Source organism: Molothrus ater, chromosome Z, assembly GCF_012460135.2.
Source record: "Molothrus ater isolate BHLD 08-10-18 breed brown headed cowbird chromosome Z, BPBGC_Mater_1.1, whole genome shotgun sequence".
Lineage (NCBI taxonomy): Eukaryota > Metazoa > Chordata > Aves > Passeriformes > Icteridae > Molothrus > Molothrus ater.
Genome location: NC_050511.2, coordinates 27,857,119 through 27,879,916, shown reverse-complemented (window position 1 = coordinate 27,879,916; position 22,798 = coordinate 27,857,119). Strand labels below are relative to the sequence as shown.

Genomic DNA, 22,798 nt, shown 5'->3' with positions numbered 1-22,798 from the left:
GCAAACACCCTAAGCTGAAAAAAGCCACATAGGATCTCCTTTTGCTCTTAACTATTGAGTAATGGTAAACAGTAAGGTATTAATATCCTCACTTACTCATTTTGTCCCTGGAGTTAACCTTCTAAATAAAAAGGAGTACCTGTAGGGTACTGCTCCTTCTGTTGTGCCTGGTCATACACAAGGTGCCTCAAAAATGTAAAGCTGTGCCTGGAAGCATAAGCATTCTATCTAGCATCCCACTGACTCCTACCTCCAAAATTTCTCATGGCAGCTGGAACAGATGTCCTGTGAGACATGGACTTAAATCAGGAAAGCCTGTGCTTGGTGTCTGCATCAGCAAGAGCAGACAGCTCTGTTAGTAGTGTTATTATGCTCATGGCAAATTTTGCCAGCAAGAACACACAGGCAAGAGTGCAACCTTTATCTTTGCACCTGGATAGCTACAAAGACACTTTCTGAGGCACTGGGGCTGTTCCTCTATTAATGCTCTACAAGTTCTCCAAGCTATTTCTGTTTTGATTCATGCCAATTATTCAAAAAGCTTATCAGACAATAATAAAAATAAATTATAAAATGCTTATCTCATTGCTTGCATTTTAGGGTGCCACATAAACTTGTGAAGATGGATACTTGTTCTACTTGGTTATCTTGTGCTCCATGTTCTAATTTGCTTTTTACAAAAGAGCAAATTAGTTGAATACTTTTGCTGCACATTGCAAAACAACATGGTGGTGGAATCAAGAAAAAACTCTTGTTAGTATGAATCCTAAGCTTGTTGTTTTCAGGCAACTCATACTTAACACTCCCATGTATTCACTGTCTCTGAATGGAGGCTGAGTGGGCTCCTTGTGAGCTGGTGATACTTTACAGATATAGGTCCCCCAAGAAGACAAAAAAGGGCAAGTATTAAGTTTTTCCACACTTAGATAAAAAATGTGACTTTGTAATGGGTTTTTGGTTTGGGTTTCCAGTGCAAATATTGTACTATTACCTTGAATTTGGACTTAGGAAAAAAAAAAAAAAGAGAAAAGGAAGAAAAACATACTTAATATACATAGACACAAAAGTACTTTTACCAAAGGCTGATACCATGAAACAGGAGCTATGTAAAACTAAGTACAAAATATAGCTTTAATAAATTAACAACAGATTAATTAAATAGTTGTGTTTTATTGGTTGTATTAGAAGAAAGATGGAAAGAAACAAAGAAATCAATTGTAATTTATGCTGAAACTTCCTCTACACATGTGACTTGGTACACAGGCAAGGATCAGGCTATGTTTGTCACATTCAGATACCTTATAATTTTCATCTAACACTCAGACTGGCTCTGCTGATGCTCACTTGTCACTAGAGCTTCAACTACAGTAGGGTCGTACTAGTTACTTCTCCTCAGACACAAATACAGGAGGAATTCTTCATTAAATTTTCCTTTCTAACTTCACAGCATCATTTTAGGAGTCAGTCTAATGAGTATGATCTATAGCAATTTATAGATAAAGCATACTAGGATGGTAAAGAGGGGCTGAATGCTATGAGCAACCAGTTAGAAGTAACAAAAATCAAGTGTAGTATCAAGAAATTACCTTATTCAGCCAAGGCTTGTATGGGATATGAAACTCTTCCTTCACCTTCCAGTTGTATGTAAGTTCTTGAGTTGTGCTGAAAACTACCAGGTCATCTCTCTCATCTGAACTACCATCTGGCTAGCTGAACAAACCAATTTGTCTCCTTCAGGATGTGTAAGCATTGGATTTTATAAGAATCCCCTCCTCCCCTCCTCAAAAATCATTTGACTCCACCTATACGCAGAAAAACAAAGTTCTGTCCTGACTAGAGATCAGAGAAACAAAATTAGGAATGGGTGGAGGAAACTTACAAGAGGAATGCAGATTTTGTTATTTATCTGCACTATACTTACACTAGCCTTGGACTGCTGTCCATGTTTTCTACTGAACTCAACTATGGGACCAACCAGAAAGTTCAGATGTGTCAGCTGGCTTCAGACTCCCCTGTGTTCTGGGGCATTTACTGCAAATGTTTATCAAATTTGAAATTCATTTGTGGCTTCCCCTCTGCTTGTGCTGTTGAGCAGATGTTGGCTGCAGTGAGCATCACATAGCCTGCAGCAACTACAGAAGTTACAGGAAGCTTGAATGTGCTCTCCTGAGCATGATATATGCATATTTGAACCTTTCACCACACCAGAGCAGTCCTTTACTTGTGTGATTTTAGAGCCCCCAGTTAAATACTGCTGGTCCTTGTAAAACTTTTCTCTCACAGCTGTCACTGTTGGTTTATTGGAACTTATTCCCTTTCCTACCAATTTACCTTGCACTAAGGTTGTAGTGGCCACACTGCTATTGTAATTGTTGGGGGGGGGGGGGGCAGGGTGGGCAGTAGCTTGTTCCATTTTGTAGTATTTTTATTTACATGTTCGTATACTTACTTCATTACTTGATTAATAATCTGTGTAGTTTGTGTGTGCTAAGGGAAGTATAAATATGCAGTTGACCTGCATAACTAGAGAAACAGATATATTTCATATTTTGGCATATTTGAATGCGAAGCCAGCAAGTTTGCAACATGACATTCTAATTTTCTTTTGCTGGGAAAATTATTTAGAGTATGTTTTAGGGCTGGAGAAGACAAAAATATGGCAAAGGAAAATTATGGGGTAGTTTTTGAAGTTGAATTAGTGTGCAGTCTTGATAAAAAAGTTGCTGCCACTCCTACTTCACCTTCTCACTACCATGTGAGTTTTCATGCAGTGAACTAGACTGGTGAACTGACCCTGCTGTTCGCTACACTGGTGCAGTTTCCCAATTTGGCAAAATTAATTGTGTGCTTTTACAATGCAGAAGGCAGGAAAAAAAAAGTAGCCAGGAATGAAACTTGACAGATGCTTAATCCAGAGGCAAAATTCACATGGTGGTTGTATACAACCAATGTATTCACATGCCCCTTGAGCCCACCACATTCTGACCCATGATGTTGCTGGGCACAGGGGTGTGACTGATTCGCCTGCAGTTCCACTGGCTCCTTATTGCTTCACTAAAAACAGTAGTTATGGTTCCCCTTTGCCAGTCATTGACAGCTCCACCAGCTTCACTGCCATGACTTACTTCTCAGATGTGACATTGTGGCTCAGTCACTTCCTCTGCCCAATCCCTCAGAACCCACGGCTCACCCAGTGAGCCTCCTGGTGTTTCTGCCTGACTTCCTCATTGTCAGGATGCTTGTAATAGGTGGGCCTTGAATATTGTATTACAGTTATGGGAATTCAAGTCTATGGACAAAATAATGAAGTCTGGAATATTTCACTGATCACTCCATCAGGTTATTTTTAACATTATATTCACTGATATTACTGGGGATTATGTGCAAAGGAATATTGTCATGGCCTGTCATGACTCTCTCTTAAAACCAGAATGGTCTTAGCGGTACTACACTGAATGTTCATTTTCTACAGTCCTTCCTACTAAATACATTTAGTCTTTACTCATACTATGTAGTTTGGGTTATCCAGAACTACTATTATGCATTAAGACCACAGTACATTTTGCTCATTTGATCAGGCTAAAATATTTTCACAATTTTCTGTTACCATACAGAAGAAATTTTATGCTATACCTGTGTACAGTACTTCTCCTTAATCATCTATTGGTTTTCTCCACATGTTAAATTTACAAATAAAATTTAATTATCTTTTATTTCTACTTAAAAAGTAAGAAAAAAAATTGTAGACTGCACTTCTATTAAACTGCTTACATTATTTGTTGTTCAACATTTAAGCATCTTAGAAAACTCTTACAAGAACTTTCATGTTTCCATTCATACACTGGAGGAAAAAAGTTTATTCCAGGTGGCAAGAAGAGTCACTTCTCCTCAGATCTATTTTGTCAGCTCAGTTTTCACTAGTTCCAAGTTAGCTTCCAAGTTAAGTGCTTGAGTAAGCACGAAATACATTCACAGGTAGACTGCTCCATGAAATATTTGGTGTAGAGTGAAATGAGAATCTCCCTGGAACATCTGTACTTCAATAACAGTGATTCATGATTATGAAGAGATTATGCTTAAATGCTGTCTGTCAAGTCATAAAGAATATATTGAACCATTCAGGAGTTAGTGTGTCTTGGCTTTTATTACTAGGCTCATAGAATGAAATTGTCAATGGTTGGAACAGAGGCTCGATATGTATGTATTTCTAAAACGCCTTTTTCTCAGTATTGTTGAAACTGAAAGTAGTGATTGTGTTCTCGGCTGCTGTAAATAATTTCATCTCCACTGATTTCAAAATACTTTTACTTCACTCCTTTCACCACCAGAGAATTTCTTCATTGATTTCTCAATGGGAACAGGGCTGTCTTTGAAGAAGACACAACATACCTACCTATTGCCTCTTAATTGTTATTATTGCAGTATATATAAAATATGGTAAAAAAGTCTCTGAAATGAAGTTCTTATTTAAAAAACTGCACAAATGTTGAAAGCCAGCCTTGCATAAAGTCTCCTCATAGTCAGCTGTGCTCAGATGGAAAGCAGAGAGCTTATTGAAACCATGCCTCCTGCATTCATCAGTCTTTCGTAGTGATCATGCTTGTCCGTCTGCTTGGAACTACCTGCTCTTATCCCATACATATTCTTTTTTTTTTTTTTGACCAAAGCCTTCTGACAGCATTGATAAACAGATAGTAAGCCAAGATAAAACACTCCCAGGTCATATGATCCATCAGCTAAGAGAATATTGATTGAAATGACTGAATCAAAATGACTTTGTTTGATTTGTGGTGTTAAGTGATTACTAATGTAATAGAGGTAGCCTGAACATAAATATTCAGAGAACTGTGTGCAGGAGAGATAGCATATGAAAAGATTGGAAAACTGTTATGTAAGAAATAAACATGGTGACATCACTGCCAAAATAGCTGAAATGGAATGATAAATGAACCTGCGTAATTAATGTGGATGAATACAGACGTACTTAAAGTCTTGAAGGAAAAAATTAATCTTGATATGATTAGAGAAGAAGAACCAGGGTGGTGATTCAGTTGCATAAAGTTAGGATTACAAAAGAGGTGTGTTTTGTGGAGACAGGATAGCTGGCAGATATCAGAGGGGCTAAAGAGCAGAAAGAGGTAGCAAATAAGCAAGTGAGTGATTAGGGTTTGTTAGAAGTTGTCAGACTGTAAAAAGCAAGCTATTTAACAAATAAAAGAAGAATAAGTGGCTTGGTTTTGGACTGGGTTCTGGTTATCTGATTACCAGTTAAACAAATTCTTATTAGTTTAAGATTGACTGAAGTTTTACAGGCTGGGAGCAAATGAAGAAAAAGCTGTCCTGAAATTACAGTCACGTGTGCTGATTGCTCCCTTCCCCAGGGAAACATCAATCCCTGGCCTCCCTTTATAACAAAGGAAATGCTCAGCCTGCATGGAATGGGGGGCAGAGTATCTACAGGGAAGAGGGTGACATAGAGCCTGACTTGGCTGCAAGTGGAGGGTATATTTATCTGAACAAAGGTTGTTTTGTTTTTCAACAAGCAAGAATCAGCTCATTTTCTCTGTGTAATTCTTGGTTGTCATTATAGCTTCCATTACAAAATTATAGGGTAAGAAGAGGAGGGGACACAGGAAATGAGTACTGCTAAACAGGGAAGAGGGTAATGCACTGCTTACCAAATCAAAATGGTCAAGTACAGTGCTGATGCAAACAAGAGTCTCTCTGTGCCCTATCAATCTAGCAGCATCTGTGGGTGGCTTCTCCCACTTCCTGTTCTGAAAAGAGTGACCAGGGTCTAATCATTCTGCTTTAATTATAGCATGAAGGTGAAAATGCCCAATTCTTGGGTATATCTGGAGTGTCAATAAGGCATTTTCTGTCTTCATAGCTTAGGAAACAGATGGATGTGTTTGGCTAAATTAGCCCTAAATGTCCCACCATTGATGTCTGGGAAAGATTTTTGCAAGGATTCAGCTGAGAGCACAGACATTAAGGGATATAAGCTCATTAGACTTCCTGTCCTATTTTCTTAAACCAACCTGTGACACACTGTGCTATCCATGGCTAGGTGCTGTATTGTGGAAAGATGATAAAGTGAGGAAATAAAGTCCAAAAAGAAGAAGTGCCAGTTTCCTTGACAGCATGAAGTGTGCCTGTATAGAAGAGTTCTGAGAATGGACATCAGCTTGTATTGAACTGAATACAAGGCTACACAAGGCTGCCCTGTATTTCTATAAGGATGGATTATTGAAATTTCAATATTCTTGAAAATATTCTTCCTAGTTTCATTTTTAAAACTAGGATGGCAACAGATAATGAAGATTGTGTGTTGTCTCAGAGCAATACTGAACACTTACAAAATTTGCAAGGCAAACATTTGCAGTACACAGAATAAGAACCAGGCCACAATTAAGGGACGGCAACTGGACTGTTGGTAGTAGTGCCCAAAACATCCACCTTGAAGACAGGGCAGAAAATTGGTTTAGTATGAGCTTCTAGTTATAACATTGTGGTTACAGGAGTGAGGTAACTGCTGGATGTATGGTTGAAGAGATGAAAGATCTGTGCCTGAGGGAGGAATAAAGATCTAGCTCTATTGCAGCAGCAAGGCTCAGTGATCCAACACCACCTTCTGTGCAGGGAAGCAAGATTTTTCCAAGCCCGCATCTGACACTAAGGAAAGGCTGACATAATAGGTCCTGGAAACTCAGAATGTAAAATCTGATTCTTCTTCCTCACAGAGTTTTCTGCTGAGTCCAAATTTCATTGAAAGCTGGTCTGTCAGAGAAACTGTGGGACACTGAGTGGATGGCTGGAACATGCTGCAGTGACAGAACCAGATTCCCAAGACAGCCAGACAGAACTGTCACTTCAAAGCTGTGGCAACATACTTATGTTAAAGCAAATAAAGATCTCTGCCTCCCTGCAGAGTAGCAATGATCTTACCTTTGTATGTGTCACTGGTGTAGGTGCTGCAATGCTACTTCTGTTGGTTTAGCAATGCAGGTAAGTTACTAGAAAACTTGAAATCATCAGAATGGTTAGCAGGAGCATGTGAAAGGGCTGGAAAATCACCAGTTGATAAAACTTAAGCTTGAAGATGAATGTAAGAGGGGTCTTGATCATGATGTATTAACACCTACACTAGACTAGACAACTTGTAACAAAGGGATTTTCAATTTATTGGTCAATGATGTATGAAGATTCGACGGATAGAAAATGGAAGCTAAGAAATTAATACCACAGTAAGTCACATTTGAATAAGAAAGGTGACAATGGGAACAATTTACCTGCTATTTCATCACTGCTTATTTTTAGTCAAAACTGAATGTTCTTCTGAAGATAGTGTTCTAGTTCTATTGCCCTAAGTAGCTGATGGTGGCCTTAGCATATAAAACATTTATATCTGTACTTTTCTGTAAAGCAAGAATGCTAACTTGCTATGACTTAACTTAGTTTTGCTACTAAACTAGAAAATAAATCCAACCCATAGTCCTTATCAATAAGGAATTGTCTTTTTACTTTTTCTGATTAAAACAAGGTTTACAAGTATAATTAATGCTCAGTGAACATGGGTTTTTCCTATTTTGTGAGCTGACAAAAAAAAGCCAGCTTGGATTGCAAGATACTAGGTTAAACACCAGCCTTCTTGACAAAAAGTCAAACTGAATTTATGCTGAATAATTTGATTGGAAATCAGATCCAATTATCTTAAATTGGTCATTCCAGACTAACAGAGCAATAAAGGGCACTGTGATTGTTGATAAATTTGACCCTGAAATTACAGTCATGTCAAAACATGTAAGCACTATAATTCCAGTCTAATTCATACCCCGCAGTGCCCTCCCAAATGCTGTGCTCAGAACAGAAGATAAAAGGGCTGTTGCTCTTTCAGGCATACAAAGTCTTTCTGATCGAAAGCAGGAAATTACTTCCGAATTTTGAATTGGCAGAATTTTTAAAATTGTTTTGATCTGTAAGAATATGACTGTGACAAAAATTAGTATGTTCAAGACGTTTTCTTAACAAGGGGTGGTTTAATGTTCAAATATTGCCCAAAAAATAAAAGGAGAATTATAAGGAAAACAATGAAATTTTTCTAGAGTTCCAATCCTCATGTAGACCTAGAGCCAAAAGAAAGCTACACATTAACAAATGACATGTAGCTCCTACTTCTCAAAGTGTGCATAATGCTTCAGATCAATAATGTAGACATAGTAAAACTGATGCGAAACAAAATATGTTGCTGGAGAGCTACTGGCCCTGCCTAAAGCTGCTTAGGTAAGTCTTTTGGGAGTGGTGGCCCCCCAGTATTTTAACACTGATGATATTATGCTTTAAATCAAAATAAGAGATGAAAGTCTGTATTTGATTCCTTGATTGTCTTCTCTATATAACTTCAAGACCTACACAAGAATTTCAAAGGAGAAATAGAGACCTACATTCAATAGCAAGCCTGTCTTTCTTTAAAACCATGTTTTCTTAAGTATATTCATACTTAAAAAGTATTAATAACCTGTATGAATATACTTAAGTATATTCATACAGGTTATTAATATGACATTGTCAAAGGGCAGTTTCCATTCCATGACATATTTGGGGGGGGTCACATTTGATTTGTTTTGTTTATTTTGTTATTTGTGTTGCAAATCTTTCACTGGACTAATTCTGCACTGGTATTTTTAAAAAATATTTGAAAATTTTTTAAAAAAATTATATTGGAATTTTTCATAGTAGTTTCTAATGTAACATCTACTTTTGAGAATGTAACCTGTAGGAATGTTTGTCTGCTTGTGAAGGGAGAGGTAACATAGGTAAGTGAGACAAAAGCAGAAAGGAAGAAAAACTGAACAAAACAGAATAAACCAAGACTCTCAGCCTAGAACTGTGTTACTGGGTCATAGCGTAATTGGGAGTTGCAAATCATAAATCATCACTAATAATGTTGTCTGTACTGAGGATGCAGTGAAGCAAATCAGAAAACTTGCTAAGCCTGAGTATGGAAATTTCCTAAAGAACCTGGGGTGTGCAAAGAGCATAGTCATCACCTTTCAGTGCACCACTTTTTTCAGACTTTTTAATTCCAAAGAGTATTGCAAATCCTATTAGTGTTCATATGCCAATAAGGGCAGGGTAGAAAGGAGCGGTGTTCAGTGTTTATCTGCACCACTGGATTTATTGAAACTGCCATTTCTTTAGATCATTACATATTTTGTTTCCAGATTACATCACAAAGCAGCAAAAAGTAGGTATCTTTTAGGATATCTTCAAAAATGGTGAAGAACACTGGAAAGCAGTATGAAAAACATAGGGAAAATGACCACAAAAAGTGGTCATCTTCTGTGCCATCATTCAAAGGCAGTGTGAGAGCAGGAGGAAGTGTTCTCTCCCAAGGAGAACCATGTGGAGTGCTGCATGAGTGACGGTCCTTGTCACTGCTCGGGCCTCATCCTCGCAGGTGCTCTCCTTAGCATAAGTTCACTAGAAGCCACTATTCACTAGCACCTCCTGGCACTATTGCTCTGCACCCCAGCCTACCTGAGCTCCAGCCTGGGCACTGCTACAACTATGAAATGCCAAAGATATAATGCAGTGGAGGGTGAAACCCTGCAAGAACCATCAGTGCTGTTACGTTTTTTTAGGGTGGGGGTTAGGGTTGAGGCACTTTGCCGCTCCCCTACATGGCACCACTGTTACTTCTGTGAACTGTGAACTTTCCTTTCTGCTTTAACAAAAACAAAACCAACCAACCACTGAAAACAACTAAAAGAAGCAAGAAACCAGGGAAAGCCTTGAACACCTTTGTGAGCAAGCACATATCACATGGGGCAGTCTTTGGTCAGGTGCAGGGTCAGGTGGATGCTCCCCCTGGAGCTGTGGCTGCACAGAGGGCCCAGGGCTTCACCTCTGTCAGGCCACCACTTCCATGGACAGTCACTGCTGAGGGCTTCCCTGCCTCAGTGTGCAGCCAAACCAGGCCCAGCTGCACTGGCTGTGCCCAGTTACAGGCCCCTGAGGACAACAGCGACATGGAGCTCCTGGAGCAGGTCTGACAGAGAGAAACAAAGGTGGCTAAAGAATTGGAGCATCTCTTTTATGAGGAAAGGCTGAGAGAGTTAGGCTTGGTCAGCCTCAAAAAAATATGTCTGTGAGATGGCATTCTCAGTGTAAGTCTCTGAAGGGAGGGTGCCAAGAGGATGGACCTGGCTCTTCTTAGCAGCTCTGAGCAACAGGACAAGAGGGCAGAAGACAAGACGACAATGGGCAGAAAATTATGCACAGGAGGTTCCACCTGAGCACGAGGAAGAAACCTTTATCTTTAAGGTGCAGGTGACTGAGCACTGGAACAGATTGCTCAGAGAGGCTGTGGACTTTCCCTCATTGGGGATATTCAAGAACAGTATGGACAAATCCTGCGCCATGTGTCTGGGATCACCCTGCTTGAGCAGGGAGGCTGGACCAGGTGACTTGCCGTTGCCCTCTAACCCGACCGTCCCACCGGCGGTGCGAGAGCTGCAGAGCCAGCGCCACCGCCGGGGCCTGTGCCGGGCCACGTGAGCGGCGGGCGGGGCCGGGCCGGGCCGCGCTCTGACCCTCGCCCGTGCCCGTACGGCGGCTGCGCGGCGGGAGGGCGGACGGCACGGCCATGGAGCGCGGCGGCGACACGGCCGGGTGGCGGCTCCGCGCCACCGCCGCACAGCGCGACCGCCGCCGGCCGCCGCCGCGAGAGGACGGCGACCCCGGCGCGGGCGGCAAGAAGCGGGGCGGGCGGCGGCCGCTGCTGCCGCTGCCCGAGGCGCGGGGGGCGCCGCTGGTGCTGCTGTACCTGCTGGGGCTGCGGGCGCTGGCGCAGGTGTCGCACCGGCAGCTGCTGAGCCGCCCGCCCGCCGCCGCCGGACCCCGCGACTTCAGCGCCTCCCGCGCCAGGTACGGCGGGGACGCCGGGCGGGAGGCGGCCGGGGTGGGTGGCGGTCCCTGGCAGAGGGGTCGTGTAGCGCTGTGCCCTGGCGAGTGCTCGGAGCTGATGGAGCAGCGCCTCCCCCATAGTTCAGTTCCAGTAGTCTCGTGTAGTGCTCAGTGTCTGGGAAAGCTTCAAGTTTTCAGTTGTTATGTCACCGAGACGTCGGGAAGACTAAAACTGTCACTTGAATTTCAGTTTTGGAGTGTTAGCATCAGGTGTATGTCTTGATAAAAGTGTGCTTTTTCCGACATTCAGAAAAAGACATATACGCATATACAGAACCTCGCTAAAGGTAAAATCTTTAGCTTCTCCATTCACCCTTCTGCTTCTTTTTAAATTGATATGTTCAGATCAGAAAACCAATACCATGGCTTACTATCATGGTAAATAGTTAAAAAGAAGAAGTCCTAATCAGGCCTATATTCCTATTACAAGTTACCATCTAACTGGCTGTAGCCTCTTCTGCCTACCTTGAGTTTTGAAATAGAACCATCTACAAAAATGTTACAGTTGTAGATAAGTTACATACTAAATGTATTGATGCTTAAGTTTTAATTTATGTCTTACAGGGGATATCTTGACAACATTACAGCAATTGGGCCCAGAACAGTTGGAAGTCCAGAAAATGAAGTTCTTGCAGTTAACTACCTCTTAGAACAAATCAGGGGAATAGAAAGAGAAAGCACGGATGCTCACAAGATATCTGTAGACATACAGAGGCCCACAGGCTCCTTCAGCATTGACTTTTTAGGGGGCTTTACTAGTTACTATGCAAACATAACCAATGTGGTAGTAAAGCTGGAACCTCGCAATGGAGCTGAGCATGCAGTGTTATCCAATTGTCACTTTGATTCCGTACCAAATACCCCAGGTGGGTCCGTGTGTTTGTTCCATGTTTCTGTGTGTGACATGAGCTGCAGGGCTTGGCTCATGGATTTCTCCTACCAAGTAGCCACACTAGAATAATGCACGTGCCAACTAGTCAGCTTGGTCTCAGTGAAACTCATTGTTTAGAGTGACAGGTTGATCCTGTTAAACTCAGGATTTCACTCTCATTTTCTGGTAGGCAGTGATTTACAGATGCTTATCTGGATTTCTGGGAAGTTTGGATGTATCTGCCTTTCTTGTACTTCACTGCTTATGCATATTTTTTATGTGCTGTTTCCACCCATCGTCCAGGTCTTTTCATACTTCTGTACTGATTTAATCCTGGTTTTCCTTTCACAGGATGCTTTGTGCCAGAGATTATGCCCACACGCATTAACGAGTCTGTTTTCCCCTCCTACTGGTATCTCAGATTTTCAGTCTGATATGCTTAAGATACGCCAGTTGTTTTTTTTTCTTTCCATATTCAAAGCTTCTATCTCAAAAGACTGTAGTCATCAAAGGCTGGAGTACTATTACCTTGATAGTGTGAATATATTTTACCTGCTAGTTTGATTGTCACTTTTGCGTACTCTCTTATTCTTGTTCCTCTATATTTTTAAAATCTAATCCTTTAAAATTGTTATTGCAGCAAGGGTGTAAACTGCTTTGTAAATTTGTGGGTTTAACAAAGCTAGGAAGGTATGGATCTAAAACACGAAATCTGTTGTAACACTCAGCCACAGGTGTGTGCCTGTTATTACAGTTAAAAAACACCCACAGATGGCACTCACCAATGGTACAGCTTTTACTGGAGTTTCTTCATTTACATCCCACACAATATTTTATTTTTTTGGTGGCAAGCCTTCTGTTTTGTAGCACATGTGACTAGTCTTCATTATTAAGGAAACAGTTGAGTGTTAGCTAGAGAAACAAAGCTTTTGCTGGACTCCTGCCTTTTTTCTGAACATAAATTGTGTATTGAACGTCTCTTTCTCAATTGTATTTGTACAACATGAGCTTCTAAATTTAGCTTAATAAATGCATGATTACTATACATGCTCTGTGACTGAGGAACTGCAGAGATGCTAATTACTGCATGTATAGTCTGTGTATGTCTACCAAGACTTAGAGTATTTCACAAGCATAGTACTATGATAATTAAAAATTGTTTTCAAATTGATGTCCTATGTAAATTGTGTGTTGATTTCTGTGGATTATAAAACAGGATTATGTTTACATCAGTTATTTTCTTTACAGTTACTCAGACACTAAAATATTTCACCAACCTTGCTCGGAAGTGCCAAAAACATAGGAGTGGTTTGTATAGGATTTTAGAGAAAACTGCAGAGGAGCCAGAAATCATCCTGTGTGCTTGTTCTTAATCACAAAGCAGCCTAGCCCTTTACAGCAGCAAGGAGTTGCTCTGCCTTTTGTTTTCTTAGTATGCCACTTGCACATTACCTAAGCAAGAGTCTTTTGTTCTCTTCTCCCGTGTTCTCTTAGCTATTTGCTTACAGCCCTTTTTTTCATTACCAGAAAGGTGGGCTTTTAACCAGAATCAGCATGACTCAAAGATCAGCGAGTAATACATTTGAAAATCAGATAATAAAATATAATCTGCTTGTGGTGCTTATAGACACAAAATGTGTGAAGCAAATCTCAGTAAATAATTTATTTTAAAAAATAGAAAGCTTGTGTTCCTTGTGAAGAAAAAAACATAAACTCTGAAGTCCTAAAATATGTCTCTTGTTCTGATTCTACTACTCTTTAGTTTATATGGCCTATTTGATTATTTTCTGATAAACTTGACAGCAAAAACGTTCTTGAAATTATCATTGCAGACATGATGTGGTTTTCTTAGTTTAACGATATCTGCTGTAAAATCTGTGACAACCTCCTGTCAGTTTTGTTGTGTATGAGGTATTGGGGTATGTTTTCTCTGCAAGTTTGTGTAATAGTCTATGGCAGCATGGCTGCTTTTGTCAGATGTATATCTCTTGAAGCCAGTAACTTTTGTTTTTCTTAGCCTCACAGCAAGGCAGGTAAATGACTAACCTCACTGTAAACTATATGCATCTGCTGAGTTTTCAATACAGCATTTTAAATAAAATAATTAGATGTGGCTAAGAGCAGATTCCTGATAAACTGGGGTAGCAGTTAAGGTCCCTTTCAACTCAGAATGTTCTGTGGTTTTTGTGAAATTAGTGAAAACCTGTGACAATCAGGGCTTTAAATCAGGTATTTGGGTGGTGATCTATGGAAAGCTTTTGTCAGAACAAGGCCATAATTTCTGAGAAATAGGATAGAGAATTGTGTATTGGAAGGATTTCAAATTTACTTATTCTATGCAATAAACTAAAGCTAAAACCTAGACTAAGATTTATGTTTGTTTATATTAGGAATATGTTGTTTTCGTAGCAGATACTTCTTAAGTTTTGCCTGGTGACAAGCTTTGGAAAAGCTGCTCTTTTTTTTCTTTAATGTGTAAATTGAACATTTTGAGCAGCTAACAAGTGTACCTAAATAGCGTGCTGACTCCTGAACTTGAGGAGTGTTGAACTTGTTGGCATCTCAGTGCATGTCAGCAACATCCATGCAACCCAGGCCCACAGGAATGAGGTTTAAATTTCTGTTTTCTCCCAGATTTTATTTATTAGAGCAGGATAGGGAGGTGCTACAGCTTGCACCAAAGTGAGGGAAGTGGGAAAATGGGAGGCCTTGACTCAAAGATGGCTGCTTAATCAAGATAAAAAACCAGTGGGGCGTGGGAGGTGTGAGATTGTAGTTGGATGAGAAACTCAAAGACAACAGAGATTAGAGTGAAAGGGGTTTCTGCAAAGAAAGAAGGGCAATGAAAAGCATCTGATCATGAAAATCTTTTATATAATGTTTACCTTATGGAGACTTTTAAAGGTGTGAATTCTGGTATTTCCTTAGCTTTATTTTGCAGTCTTAGCTTTATGTTACTTTGAGGTTTTGTCCTCCTAATTGAATGCATTGTAACAGTGTAGAGCACTTCAGGGTGACTTTTGTGGGAATGTATATTTCTTAAAATTTGAGTGCTGTCAATGAAAATTATATCCTTATTTGTTCATGTTGTATTTAGGAAAATAGATAATTATCACATTGCTTTCCTAGTAGCCTGGTTAGTCTGTTTCTCTGGAACAGTAGTGTTGAATCTGATGTCTTGTCATTCACTTGCCCAACTTCTGAATTTATTTTTTCTTTCATCTGTTGCTTTCAACTGGTATAGACAGAGGGTACAAGCAGCACCAAAAAATATACTAAAGCTTAACACAATTGTACTGCAGTTATATTAAAACTGCAATAGCATAAACCATTTTCTCTCTCGTTTTTGTTACAAATCTGTGTGTTTGTTGTAAGCCTTATTATTTTGCTGATTATTTTAAGGTGCCAGCGATGATGCTGTTAGCTGTGCAGTGATGCTTGAAATACTTAACACACTTTCAAAATCATCGCAGTCCCTGCAGCATGCTGTCATATTCTTGTTTAATGGTGCAGAAGAAAATATTTTACAGGTGAGAATGTGCCAGAATTAAAAATTATACATCAAAGCAGTATATTAAAGCTCTTAACAAATGAAAGATGTAGCTTGTGTTTAATCTCTTGAAATATTCATTGATTACCTGTCTTTTCTGAGTAGAATGTGTATAATTTCAAAGGAAAGCATGCAGTTGGATTAAGGGTATTGTATATATTAGTTTAAATAGAAGACCTGCATTTTCTGCATCTCTTTGTGTTTTCTGCCTTTTGCCTTGAGTTATATGCAGTCTTGAATGATGGAAAATAACATTTAGGCTTGTCTGGTAGATGTTTGACCTATATTTTTTGTTTCCCCATCAAGGCTAGTCATGGCTTCATTACACAACATGAGTGGGCCAAGTCAATCAGAGCTTTTATTAACCTGGAGGCAGCAGGTGTAGGAGGAAAAGAACTTGTTTTTCAAACAGGTATGAGCTTGCATTGTGTCCAATTTCTACACTAGGATAATTTGATAATAAATTATGCAGACTTGAAGGAATATTGAAAATTACTCATAAGCAAAAGACAAGAGAACATCTGTGCCTTTTTCCTGGTCCTGTGCACCATTTAAATTGTTCTTAGTCTTTAGATAGTTATAGGCTAAAGCTCTACCACAGAAGTTGCTTCATAGGTGGGAAGCCTGTGGAGGGCAGAATAACAGAATTGGGTTTCCCTTTCACTTTAGGATAAAAAGGAGAAAAGTGTTTTGGTAGTACATATATCTTAACACTCATACTTTCACATGTTCTATTTATTTTTCACAGAAGTTCTTGTAAAATCAGGAAGATGTTGGCATTAGAACTCCATCTCATGCTCAGGAAGCAGCAAAACTTCTGTGTTTTGTAGGCTGCGGTTAGACCTGTGCCCCATCCTAGCTGGACTGCGGACATTCTTGTCCTGATGAAGCCCTTAGGTGTTTACTTGCACTGAATGCTTTAGGGGGACAGACTTTTTTCTAAACAGCAGTACTGATGTGTGATACATGATGGATTAGAAGCTTGGCTAAAGGTTGTGACTTCTTCATTAATGCTAGGTCTTTTTGGGACATGGCTTCTCTGCTCTGCCATTGTTGCTCTCCAGCACGGGAGGCAACAGTGGCTTAGTTTTTTTCCCCTCAGGTGTAGCTAATTCTTTCTCTCAAGTGTGAGTCATTCATCCAACACAATTGTGCTTACTATATGCTCTGCGGGGCAAGAGTGTTAAATCTCCAGTGAGTTACTTTGTGTTATTTGTTACCGTGAGAATGCATATCCTAACTGAAGTTCAAAATATATTTGCTGTGAATTTTCTGCTCATCTTTTGTTAGGACCTGAGAATCCTTGGTTGGTACAAGCGTATGTAGTTGCAGCCAAACATCCCTTTGCCTCTGTGGTGGCACAGGAAATATTTCAGAGTGGCATTATCCCAGCAGATACTGACTTCCGTATCTACAGGGATTTTGGCAATGTTCCAGGTATGTTATCAAAAGGCATGTCAATATACATTACATTTTTATAACAAGGACACTCATCTCTGGTTGACTATTGAACATCCTCAAATTTGATCTGTCACAGTGGGAGGGAATTTCCCTGTTCCTTTCCTAAGGAAAGAGTTTTTAGATTGAGTTTGTCATATAGTTTGCTAGGGATGTTTTTAGATGACTGGTGTTTTCCAGAAAGAAGCTTCCTGGTAGAAAAGTTTCTTGAAAATCAGGAAAATACTCCAGGAATTAACAGTACTCTATTAAATATTCTGGTTTGAAATATTTTGGTACATGATGTTAATAACCTGCTTGCAGGAATGAAAATGAAATGTCTGTACCTAATAGATAAAGCAAATTCATCTTCTTTAGAGATAGTGACATAGTCATTAATGCATTTTCATTTTCCTTGGGTTTTGTTTGGTTGGGGATTTTTATTGTTGTTGTTTTTTTGTTTTGTTGTTTTTGTTTGGTTGTCGTGGGTAGGTTTTTTCCCTTACTGGTGGTGGTGTTTTTTGGGGGGGATTTGGCTGTTGGTTTTTAGGGGGTTTTGGTGGGTTTTGTTTGTTTTTTTCCATAATCAAGGACTGGACAGAAGCTTTTTAGTTTTGTTAATCTGTGTACAGCTTGCTGTCCTTTCTGTGGAGAATGAACCATGGGAAAGAAATGTGAAATGTTCACTCAATGAACACAGTTCAAAAGACTGTAAATTTCTGTAAAGTCCTTGTTGTCCAGGACAGGTTGTCATTGGAGTCACTTTCAAGAAAAGTGATGTTTTTTAATTGATTATTGGTACAAAGCAGTTGTTCTGACATATTCTGTACTGTTCTGAAGTACGCTTCTCGTCTGAAAATAAAGTAGCTGATTTTGTACAATGTGTTCTTTGTTCAGAATCATACCTGGATGGTAAATGATTTCTCACTGACCTCTGGGGTTTCTTTTATAAACCGATAAAAAATAATTAAGTTTAACAACTGGTTTGTTTCTCAGAATTGAGACCTAATTTGCTAAAAATCGTGAGAATTCAGATTGCAGGTAGCAGCTTTTTGCATATGCAGCTGAACAGGTGAATGGGATACACCGAATGTATAACTTATCAAGCAGAGGGTTTAACCTTTGGGTTTTGGTAAATACTTTTGTTTGCACATTAGAAGTACAAAGAGCGCACCTGGTATTTTGAGAAGGTGCTCTGTAGTTTCACAGTGCTGCTTTTTATTACTTTTCAGCATGAACATTTATTGAAGTGTTGCAAGTAAGCATTTGGCAAGCACCTTGTACATCTTGTACATGAGACTGAGATGATCTGGTGTTTTCATGTGTTTCTCCAGTTAGGTACAGATGTCCTGGGAATGGGTGCATGCAAAAGGACAGATACATTAAATTATTTTAAAGCTGTTCTCTTTTAAAGACACTGGAAGTCCAGTTAGTTTTCCTTCTGTAAAGAAGACTACTTTGTTCATCTCTAAGGATAATGACTGGGTTACAAAGTAGAGCAGCATTTTCTGTAAAGTATATGGGAGGATTTCACGTATTTGTTTTGGGGTTTTAGGATTGTATAGATTTTAAAAATGCTGCTTTTCTTTTTGTAGGAATAGATTTGGCTTTTATTGAAAATGGCTACATTTACCATACAAAATATGACACATCAGACAGAATTTTGACAGATTCCATTCAGAGAGCAGGTTGGTATTTTAAGGATTCAATAATTTACCAAAGAGTAGTATTGTAGCTGCTTTTTCATTTTGCTGTAAGACTGCTGTAGCATAAATTAATAATTTTAATGACACATTTAATACATGTTGTTTGTGTTCTCAAGAACACAAAGAAAGAATTAACTGAATACATACATTTTAAATAAAAAAGAAATATAGTTGGTCAGCTTGGGAAGATAAACTTTACCAGCATCCAGTGACATTAGATTCCACGGTTGCTTTCAAATCAAAGTTATTGTCTCTCCATTGATACCTGATTATTCAGCATTCTCTGTTCCTTTTATCTCACTAAGTCCCATTATTGGTTAATGTTTTTCATCAGAAGCTTTTGAGTAGTTTGGTGGAATAGAGACTGATCTATCAACAGAGATTTTTGGATTAGAATGGACCTCAGGCAAACTTATGTGGTAGCACGCAGACTGTGTAAACAGGATTTATTTTCTACAACAGGTTGTGCTCATAGCAGGCTATTTGACAGAATGCAGTAAAGAAAATTATGAAGAACTTTAATTTCCCAGGAAAAGCTAGCATAATCCTAAATGTCTCCAGGATTTTGACTATTTACTCTTCAAGTTCATACAGAAGCCAGCTTAGATGACCACCATGAATTATGGTTTTAAACACTTCCTTGCACCAATTTAGCTGCAGGACAGAAAATAATGCTTTTAAATTCCTGTTGGAAAGGTGATTTTACTGGTCATGATGGTTATATGTAGAACTTGTCCCATTAAATATATGACAGATTAAAAAGAAAAAAAGACAAACTTTACAGCCGGTAAGCACTTTTAATGGTCTAAAAAAGCAAAATCAAAGTTTAGAATGATTGCTCTCATTTGGCTGTGCTGTGTAAAAGCAAAAGATGATTGGTTCCTGGAGGCTACAGAGTAAAATAGTGGTCTTGTCTTTACAGTCATATAGGGAAGGAAAGGCAGGTAATTCATAGTCATGGAAACCTGGAGGGATTGCTTAGTAGTTAGGAAAGGATGAAGATTAGGAAATTATAAATTCTTCTCTGGGTTAGCCTTCAAGTCCAGTGCTAAATATCAGAAGTGAAGAAGAGTTTGTGGGCCGAAAGCTTGACTGTTGCCTTCACTGAGGTCATGTCTAAGTGCATGAGACTTCCCGGGTATACTTATTTTGACAGCTGGATAGAATAACTCATGAAGATAATATTTGTATATTGTCAAATACCTGTTTGAGTATAATCATTTGTGTATTCATGCCTTTGTTGAGGATATTTCTATACAATCTTTCAGAATGGTTATATTAAAAATGCTGTGTGGTAATTTATTAACCTTGATATAATTATACTGTGCCTCTGCTCCTTTAATAGGTGACAATATTCTGGCTGTCCTAAAATACCTAGCTACATCAGAAAAGTTGGCTAAATCTTTTGAGTATCGACATGGAAATGTTGTGTTCTTTGATATACTTGGTTTATTTGTCCTGGCTTATCCTGCTCGTGTTGGCACAATTATGAACTATATTACATCAGCAATTGCTTTTTTTTATTTAAGCAAAAAAGTATTACAGCCAAAACCCAGAGGTAAGTCTAGGTGATTTTGGGTTTTGTTTGTTTGTTTGTATTTGGGGTTTTTTTTGGGTGTGTTTTTGTTTGTTTTTTTTTCGTCGGTTATTTTTTTGCTTTTTTTGTTTTTTTAATTGCATTATTCATCAATAAATAGTAATTACAAGATGCAAAAGCGCAGGTGAAAAAGTGTTCAGGCCATTACAGCATCTGATTAGTTGAACTTCAGAAATAAATTTTAGGTGTGCAGCATGCCATAGGGGTTGCTTTGTGTTTAAATCTTAATATTAATATCTGAATATTAATAATGGTGAAAGAATATGATAGGCCTAGATGTCTAGCATTTATGAATCATGATTTTGTCTATTATCATTTCATGAAGGTTAAAATCTAATCTTTTAAAGATTTGGAAATTGAAAAAAAAAAGCCAAGTATCCATATTATGGGGTTTTTTTTGTTAATTCAGATATGGTGTCAGAACCATGTTTCTTCATCACTTGTCTGTAGACAGGACCGAGTAAGGAAAAAATAGGGAAAATGACAGCAAAATTTAATAGTGTAAACCAACTTAAATCTAGTTAGACCTTCTTAGTATGTGTAGGAACATGTTTATTTAAAAGAAATAAGGCTTAAGAAATCACCCCATCTTCTCCTCAACATCCAGAATACATTTTTGGAGTAAGAAAATGTTACAAGAAAAGCAACTCAAATTTTTTGTTGTTCTTGGGGGAAATGAGGAGAGGGACTTGTGGGTTTTTTTGGTGGTTTGTTGGTTTGGTTTGGTTTTGTATTTTTTCAGGGGAGAGTTTTTATTTTGGTTTGGAGTTTTTTGGTTCATTTTTTGTTGGGTTTCTTGTTGGGCTTTTCTGTATACTTAAAAGTGGAACCATGGCTCCACTGGCCCCCTAGTAAAATTTTTGCTAGAAAATTAAGAAAGCTGTAATCTGCAAAATACACCAGTATTCTGGGAATAAACATTGCAGCAGGGATGTTGCAAACAGACATGCAAAGAATTAGGCTAAGTGATGCAAACTATGCTGTTGAGATACCTTCACAGGGGATCCCTTTATTTCGGTCATTAAAGTAGTTACACTATGGGGTAATTAAAATTTTGATGATAGTCTGCAGTAGAATGCACAAGTATTGAATGAGACTTCTTTTTTCTTCTTCATAGCTGTTCATAACCTGAAGAAGTTACTGACTGCATTCAGCTTAACCCTGACAAGCTGGGTGTGCACACTGGTGGCAGTCCTTATGGTAGCAATGTTTGTCTCCTTCATTGGACGGGCTCTTTCTTGGTACACCCATTTCTATGTTTCTGTGTCTCTCTATGGCACTGCAGCTGCAGCTAAGCTCATTCTTGTGCACATGCTAGCCAAGAAGTTCTTCTACAAGGTAGGCAAGGCTTTGTTGTTATTGTTGAAGGGCAATGAGGTGTTTAATCTGTGGAAGATAAATTTGAGCTGCTAAAAAAAAAGCAAAAAGTTTTTAGTATTTAAAGTGTCACTGTGAAAAATTGCTTCATCTAAACATAGAGATTGTTCTGCTAAATCAGAGAGGTAAGAGCTATGTGATTTAAAGCAGCTTTGACCTTTAGGAGATGTTTCATAAAAAAGACAGGAGCCTTTGTGACTTAGGTCACAGCAACCCCAGGCAGTGCCACAGGCTGGGGCAGAGTGGCTGCAAAGCTGCCACAGGAAAAGGCCCTGGGGGTGCTGGTGACAGCAGCTGAACATGAGCCAGCAGTGCCCAGGTGGCCAAGAAGGCCAATGGCATCCTGGCCTGTGCCAGCAATGGTGTGGCCAGCAGGAGCAGGGCAGGGATTGTCCCCCTGTACTGGGCACTGGTGAGGCCACACCTCAAATCCTGTGCTCAGTTTTGGGCCCCTCACTCCAAGAAAGACATGGAAGTGCTGGAGCATGTCCAGAGAAGGGCAGTGGAGCTGGGGAAGGGTCTGGAGCACAAGTTCTGTGAGGAGCAGTTGAGGGAGCTGGAGTTGTTTAGGCTGGTGAAAAGGAGGCTCAGGGGGGACCTTCTCACTCTCTACAACTGCCTGAAGGGAGGGTATAGCCAGATGGGGTTTGGTCTCATCTCCCAGACAACCAGGACCAGGACAAGAAGAAATGTAAAGTTATGCCAGGGGAGATTCAGATTAGATATTAAGAGACATTTCTTTATGGAAAGGATTATCATGCTCTGAAACAGGCTGCCCAGGGAAAGGGTTGGGTCACCATCCTTGGAGGTATTTAAAAGATGTGGCACTTAGGGACATGGTTTACCAGTGGTCTTGGCAGTGCAAGGCTTAGATCAAATGATCTCAAAGGTATTTTCCAACTTAAACAATTCTGTGATTATTCTGATTTATGGTTGTTTTGACCACAGCTGGAGATGTAACAGAGCTCTGTCTGTGTTCTTCTCTGCAATAGGTAAAAGTCATTTAGGCCCCTGCAAAGCTCAGTGAAGATTTGGTGTGTTACTTTTCCATTGCTGTCATTTGTCATGAGTACTGTCTGTTTACCTGTTTTGCTTAGGATTCTTTTTTATGGACTAACCAATGTGATTTAATGTGTGTAATAATTTCATAATTATGGATTATAACAGTCTCATATGGTTTTGTGTTAAATACGAATAATCTTGAGGTATCTGATAGATGACACTCCTCCAGGGCAGAAGTTGACTACTCAGGCCTGCTAGGTTGAGGTTTTAGGTGCAGTAATATTTAGTCA

General features: G+C 39.3%; 1 protein-coding gene across 2 annotated transcripts in view; it reads left to right on the top strand.

Moving 5' to 3' along the window:
* The window catches only part of ERMP1 (endoplasmic reticulum metallopeptidase 1), a 61,612-nt gene that overhangs the window by 29,955 nt on the left and 8,859 nt on the right, over positions 1-22,798 (top strand). The window contains exons 1-8 of one of the 2 annotated variants that reach the window (XM_036403749.2): positions 10,649-10,929; positions 11,533-11,834; positions 15,242-15,369; positions 15,696-15,801; positions 16,680-16,826; positions 18,422-18,514; positions 19,878-20,090; positions 21,247-21,467. In XM_036403749.2, coding sequence (XP_036259642.1) covers positions 10,649-10,929; positions 11,533-11,834; positions 15,242-15,369; positions 15,696-15,801; positions 16,680-16,826; positions 18,422-18,514; positions 19,878-20,090; positions 21,247-21,467 — 1,491 coding nt within the window. Of the gene's footprint in view, positions 1-10,648; positions 10,930-11,532; positions 11,835-15,241; positions 15,370-15,695; positions 15,802-16,679; positions 16,827-18,421; positions 18,515-19,877; positions 20,091-21,246; positions 21,468-22,798 lie in introns of those variants that run through there. The other variant, XM_054517826.1, reaches the window with a different exon arrangement.